The following is a 6,840-nucleotide window of genomic DNA, read 5'->3' as shown; positions in this document are numbered from 1 at the left end:
AATTGAAACAGATGGTTCACTACAGAATTCCTTCTATGAAGCCACAATTACTCTTATACCTAAACCACACAAAGACACAACAAAGAAAGAGAACTTCAGATCAATTTCCCTTATGAATATCGATGCAAAAATACTCAATAAAATTCTGGCAAACCGAATCCAAGAGCACATCGAAACAATTATCCACCATGATCAAGTAGGCTTCATCCCAGGCATGCAGGGATGGTTTAATACACGGAAAACCATCAACGTGATCTATTATATAAACAAACTGAAAGAACAAAACCACATGATCATTTCATTAGATGCTGAGAAAGCATTTGACAAAATTCAACACCCCTTCATGATAAAAGTCCTGGAAAGAATAGGAATTCAAGGCCCATACTTAAACATAGTAAAAGCCATATACAGCAAACCAGTTGCTAACATTAAACTAAATGGAGAGAAACTTGAAGCAATCCCACTAAAATCAGGGACTAGACAAGGCTGTCCACTCTCTCCCTACTTATTCAATATAGTTCTTGAAGTTCTAGCCAGAGCAATCAGACAACAAAAGGAAATCAAGGGGATTCAGATTGGTAAAGAAGAAGTCAAAATATCACTATTTGCAGATGATATGATAGTATATTTAAGTGATCCCAAAAGTTCCACCAGAGAACTACTAAAGCTAATAAACAACTTCAGCAAAGTGGCTGGGTATAAAATTAACTCAAATAAATCAGTAGCCTTCCTCTACACAAAAGAGAAACAAGCTGAGAAAGAAATTAGGGAAACGACAACCTTCATAATAGACCCAAGCAATATAAAGTACCTCGGTGTGACTTTAACCAAGCAAGTAAAAGATCTGTACAATAAGAACTTCAAGACTCTGAAGAAAGAAATTGAAGAAGACCTCAGAAGATGAAAAGATCTCCCATGCTCATGGATTGGCAGGATTAATATAGTAAAAACGGCCATTTTACCAAAAGCAATCTACAGATTCAATGCAATCCCCATCAAAATACCAATCCAATTCTTCAAAGAGTTAGACAGAACAATTTGCAAATTCATCTGGAATAACAAAAAACCCAGGATAGCTAAAACTATCCTCAACGATGAAAGGACTTCAGGGGGAATCACTATCCCTGAATTCAAGCAGTATTACAGATTAATAGTGATAAAAACTGCATGGTATTGGTACAGAGACAGACAGACAGAACAATGGAACAGAATTGAAGACCCAGAAATGAACCCACACACCTATGGTCACTTGATTTTTGACAAAGGAGCCAAAACCACCCAATGGAAAAAAGAGCATTTTCAGCAAATGGTGCTGGTTCAACTGGAGGTCAACATGTAGAAGAATGCAGATCTATCCATGCTTATCACCCTGTACAAAGCTTAAGTCCAAGTGAATCAAGGACCTCCACATCAAACCAGATACACTCAAACTAATAGAAGAAAACTAGGGCAGCATCTCGAATACATGGGCACTGGAAAAAATTTCCTGAACAAAACACCAATGGCTCATGCTCTAAGATCAAGAATCGACAAATGCAATCTCATAAAACTGCAAAGCTTCTGCAAGGCAAAGGACACTGTGGTTAGGACAAAACGGCAACCAACAGATTGGGAAAAGATCTTTACCAATCCTACAACAGATAGAGGCCTTATATCCAAAATATACAAAGAACTCAAGAAGTTAGACCTCAGGGAAACAAATAGCCCTATTAAAAAATGGGGTTCAGAGCTAAACAAAGAATTCACAGCTGAGGATTGCCGAAAGGCTGAGAAACACCTAAAGAAATGTTCATCTTTAGTCATAAGGGAAATGCAAATCAAAACAACCCTGAGATTTCACCTCACACCAGTGAGAATGGCTAAGATCAAAAACTCAGGGGACAACAGATGCTGGCGAGGATGTGGAGAAAGAGGAACACTCCTCCATTGTTGGTGGGATTGCAGACTGGTACAACCATTCTGGAAATCAGTCTGGAGGATCCTCAGAAAATTGGACATTGAACTGCCTGAGGATCCAGCTATACCTCTCTTGGGCGTATACCCACAAGATGCCCCAACTTATAAAAAAGTCATGTGCTCCACTATGTTCATAGCAGCCTTATTTATAATAGCCAGAAGCTGGAAAGATTCCAGATGCCCTTCAACAGAGGAATGGATACAGAAAATGTGGTACATCTACACAATGGAATATTACCCAGCTATCAGAAACAATGACTTTATGAAATTCATAGGCAAATGGATGGAACTGGAAAATATCATCCTGAGTGAGGTAACCTAATTACAGAAAAACACACATGGTATGCACTCATTGATAAGTGGCTATTAGCCCAAATGCTTGAATTACCCTAGATGCATAGAACACATCAATCTCAAGAAGGATGACCAAAATGGGAAGGCTTCACTCCTTCTTAAAAGAGGAACAAGAATACCCTTGGGATTGGGTAGGGAGACAAAGTTTAGAACAGAGATTGAAGGACCGCCCATTCAGCGCCTGCCCCACATGTGGCCCATACATATACAGCCACCAAACTACATAAGATGGATGATGCACAGAAGTGCGGGCTGACAGGGACCGGATGTAGATCTCTCCTGAGAGACACAGCCAGAATACGGCAAATACATAGGCGAATGCCAGCAGCAAACCACTGAAGTGAGAACGGAACCCCTGTTTAAACATCAGAGAAAGGACTGAAAGAGCTGGAAGGGGCTCGAGACCCCATATGAATAACAATGCCAACCAACCAGAGCTTCCAGGGACTAAGCCACTACCCAAAGACTATACATGGACTGACCCTGGACTCTGACCTCATAGGTAGCAATGAATAGCCTAGTAGGGGCACCAGTGGAATGGGAAGCCCTAGGTCCTGCCAAGACTGAACCCCCAGTGAATGGGATTGTTGGGGGCACGGTGGTAATGGGGGAGGATGGGGAGGGGAACACCCATATAGAAGGGTGGGGGAGGGGTTAGGGTGATGTTGGCCTGGTAAACGGGAAAGGGAAATACAATTGAAATGTAAATAAGAAATACCCAAGCGAATAAAGATGAATAAAACAGGAAAGTATATTTTATTCAGACCATTCTTCATAAATTCATTGATTCATTAATTTAAAGATTGTCATTTAAGATTAGTTAGGCTTTCAGGACTCAAAAATTTTATACCAAGAATTCATTAAGTCTTTTAGACCCATAAGGTCTCCTGACATGTTGGTTATGGCTTTAATTTCCTTAACTGAGTAATGAAAAAAGCTCCCTTACAATATTACTCCAGAGCACCAAGATACCCCAAAATCTAATAATTCTTGTAAACACATGCACACTTGTAGATTTTAGATAGACTTTTTATGTATTAATCCAACTTTGGACAACAGACTCATAAACTAACATGCATGTGGATAGATATTTCAACCTCTTTATCAAAGAAAGCCTGAGAATTCTAGACTCCCTTCTATACCAGAGGAGATTGTGTGATCAGTATATATAACTGATTCAGACATGCAATATTGTGAAGGTATTTTTATTTAAATGTGCAGGGTTACATACAATAATGGAGATAAAAATACCATAGGGCAGTGAGGCAAGAATGTTTGTCTAGGAAGAGGGGGTTGACTTTGCTTTTGATAGATGGTCTAGTTTCACTTTTGACTCCATAGTATTTTCTTGTCTGGCTCTGTATGACTATTTTTTTCAGATGATTTCAGGCTTTGAACTTGCAGACAAATGATAATTGGGCATCACAACTGTTATCTCTCCATTTCTTGTATCCTACAAACCAAGTGGGAAAAGTCAAACCAAGAGGTTCCTTAAGACTCGGGATAAGAAATATAGGAGACTGTCTTTCATTTCTTAAAAGTTGAATTACTCTGCCTCTCTCTTCAAAGTCACCTCATCTCCATCACAAGACCTGAACAAAGGCAAATAGTAGAACGAGAGTTCTTTGTCTCTCACCTGAGTTTGAAGTCACAGATACACAGTAGCCACGATTGGAATTGTTAGGATACCCAGTGTCCCAGGATTTGTAGAGAAACAGAGACCCACTGCTCCAGTGCCAGCGGCGATTCTGCAAGAGAAGCAGTAAGATAAGAGCATCCACAAACTAGAAAAGAGGAAAAGAACCTGTCCTTTGTGGAAATTTGGAAACAAACCAAAGAAAAAAAGTTTCAAGAATGAACCAACCCATCTTTCTGAATGTGATGAGGTTTCATGAGCTTTTGCTCTAAGCTTCACTTTTAAATAAATGTCCAAGTTCCTCATCTGTACCACAAAACATAACATTTTCAAGACAGAATTTATAAATACCATTACAAAAAGTGGTTCCTAAGTTTTCTTTCTGGAGGCACAGAAAGACACCTTTTTTTATAACCTGGCACACCTTTGGCTGCTAATATACAGACAGTAGATTCTCTTCTCTTGCATCATTTGAAAACAATTCTTTCTAACTCAGAGATTACCCAGAGAGTTAAGAGTAAGGCCCACAAACATAGGCTCCTTGAAATAGAATTATACCATTCATTAATGTAAGGAATGCTAAGGAGCTGAGCCTTCAGGCATCTCCACAACCACCTGTGATAGTCCTTACAAGCCTCAAACATTCTAAGATATTGCTGTCTATGAACACCACAAAAGCAAGCTCTTGCATCACTGTCCTAGATCTCCTACTTGAACTGAGTATTAGGAGAGAAAGAGGCCACATACTCACATTTTTGGGATCATGGAGGCCAATCCAGACATTGGCAGCTGTAGTACCACTCTCCTTAATCAGAGAGGCCAGAAAGTTGCCCTCAGCCTGGCTGAGCACTGACACCAAGTAGCCTGAATTCATGTTCTGGCAAAAAAGCTGTGTAAGTGGGAGAGAAATAGATTACTCAGTGAAGAAAGAAGTTTTGAGTAATAAACCCTGTTCTTCCAAAGTATGAGTCAGAGAAGGACAACAAAGTCATGTTCCTGATGGGACCGACTAATCCCCAGGATTTCTGCTTGGAAAGGTTTAAAATAAAAGACAGACTTGGGGAAGAAGATCCCAGTTATATGTCAGGCAAGTGATCTAGTGAAACTTCTGAAGACATGAGGAAATGTCCGTGGCATCTACATTCTGATGCATCCCTCCTGTACATTTCCCTACTCACTCACATCTGCCTCAGCCCAAGATAAATGGTCTTCCATGAAGTAGTAACAGTAGGAACTGTAGGCATTGGAACCTTCTGGACAAGTGATCCTGGCAGATGGTAGATCTTCTTCAGCCTCCTGGCCTATGACAAAGTAGTTAAAGCTATGCTTAGTACTGGGATTAGGCTAGAAGATAAGCCAACTTGTGGAATTCCTCCACACAGCACAGACATACTATGACTACACACTCCATTCCCTGCATCTTTGATCTTCTCTCTCATCTCTCATTCCTCAAGACAAGAATTAATAATGAGTTGTCCTGTGAGATTTATTTCACTAGTTTTAACTGCCACCTCTTCCTATACAGGAATCCCCTCACTTCCTCATCTCTATTAGCCCACAAGCCTGCCCAAATCTTTCATAGTATATAAAGTTACACAGATGATCCAATCAAATGTCAGTGCCCATTGATAAGAGGTGGTTTTAAATTTCTCCCCCAAATCCCAGAAGAGATGGAATTAGAGAAGGAGTAAAGATCAACCCATGACTGACATTGCTTCTGCCTTTGTCCAAGTGAGTCAGGTTGATAGGGATAGGGTGATAGCTTTGAGTGATAATTTCCAAAAATATAATCTATGAAAAAATGCTCACCTTGGCTTGGAGAAAGGACCATCAGGCATGAAAGCAGAATGAAATATTTGTTGCGAGTCATGATGAGCAGCAGACTGTCTTCTGCTTAGGATGCAAGTCAACAATCTCTATTAAAGAAAACAAGAAAACTCCGCAGTAAACACCCTTGATCCTTTTCAAGGCCTCTTGGCTCTTCAATTCTCAGTGCACAAAGGCTGCCTGAGAACCAGATATGCTTAAATATTTCTCATCATTGGCTATTATGGACCCTGAACCTCAAAGGAAGCTGTGGCTCATCTGAGGCATCATTCAGAGTTGCTTTTTACAAAATTTTCCTTGTTACATTCCTCAAATGTAAAAGAACTAACTTACATTTCATATGCCTTTCTATAAAAAGTACTTACCTGCAGGCTGAGACAAAAGTCTGTTGTTGGACTAGGAAAAGGTAGGTCTTTTATATACAGAAGGAGTAAATGCAAAATCTAGGGTGAGTGAAAAATGGGAGGGGCAAGGAATATCAGAAAGCCTGCATTGGTCCCTGACAAACATAACCTGGCAGCAGTAACAGCCCATTTCTGATACACCCTGGGAACAGTCACAGATGGGGTTATCTTCCCACAAATTAGTTGGCAAATTTCCCAGGTTAAAGACCAATGTTCATCATTCCCAGAAACAAACAAGTGCCCAGTTCCCATATCCCTGGATAGCCTAGGTTGGAGCAGAGTCCTTCCAGAAACTTAAAAAGGCTAACTGAGGTAGGGAACAGAGGAAAGTCTTATGTGCACCAGAGGAGGGCTTTCTGTAGGGGCAGGGACAGGAGAGGCAGTTATAGGAGAACATGGTAAGGAACACACCTGCTTGAAACAGTGAGAGAAATAGTGCAAATTTCAAGTTACATGGCCATGTTATCTCCCATCCTACTGTCTGAGAAAAGTGCTAAATCTCAACTCTCTGGACTTTTCACTTATTGATCCCTCTGGGGCTGACAGTCTCCTGTGAAGCCGTGTATGTGTCTTCTCCTGTGTTGATTCTTTTTCATTAGTAGTATTTTCCTTTTTAATCAAAGACTGAAACAGAAAGAATCCTCTTCAATTCCCTTTTTTATT

The 6,840-nt window shown here is 40.3% G+C and overlaps 1 protein-coding gene across 1 annotated transcript; it reads right to left on the bottom strand.

Annotated features, from left to right (window-relative positions):
* Positions 1 to 3,499: 3,499 nt before the first annotated feature.
* Positions 3,500 to 6,164, bottom strand: Reg1a (regenerating family member 1 alpha). The gene is made up of 6 exons (NM_012641.2): positions 6,139 to 6,164; positions 5,756 to 5,862; positions 5,129 to 5,247; positions 4,698 to 4,835; positions 3,947 to 4,058; positions 3,500 to 3,763 (listed from the first exon to the last, which is right to left on the bottom strand). The coding sequence occupies exons 2-6, from the start codon at positions 5,814 to 5,816 to the stop codon at positions 3,696 to 3,698; spliced, it is 498 nt and encodes a 165-aa protein (NP_036773.1). The 5' UTR covers positions 5,817 to 5,862; positions 6,139 to 6,164; the 3' UTR covers positions 3,500 to 3,695.
* Between the last annotated feature and the right edge of the window lie 676 nt (positions 6,165 to 6,840).

This window comes from Rattus norvegicus, chromosome 4 (genome assembly GCF_021556685.1).
Source record: "Rattus norvegicus strain SHRSP/BbbUtx chromosome 4, alternate assembly SHRSP_T2T, whole genome shotgun sequence".
Taxonomy (NCBI): domain Eukaryota; kingdom Metazoa; phylum Chordata; class Mammalia; order Rodentia; family Muridae; genus Rattus; species Rattus norvegicus.
This window is presented reverse-complemented; position numbering and strand designations above follow the sequence as displayed.

What these genes read in the sequence shown, in the direction of transcription:
- Reg1a (NM_012641.2), bottom strand. Translation starts at nt 5,816, where the DNA reads ATGACTCGCAACAAATATTTCATTCTGCTTTCATGCCTGATGGTCCTT. An exon ending in TATCTTGGGCTGAGGCAGAT is followed by an intron (nt 4,836 to 5,128) that starts GTGAGTGAGTAG and finishes CCACTTACACAG; the next exon opens with CTTTTTTGCCAGAACATGAA. An exon ending in GCCTCCATGATCCCAAAAAT is followed by an intron (nt 4,059 to 4,697) that starts GTGAGTATGTGG and finishes CTTCTCTTGCAG; the next exon opens with AATCGCCGCTGGCACTGGAG.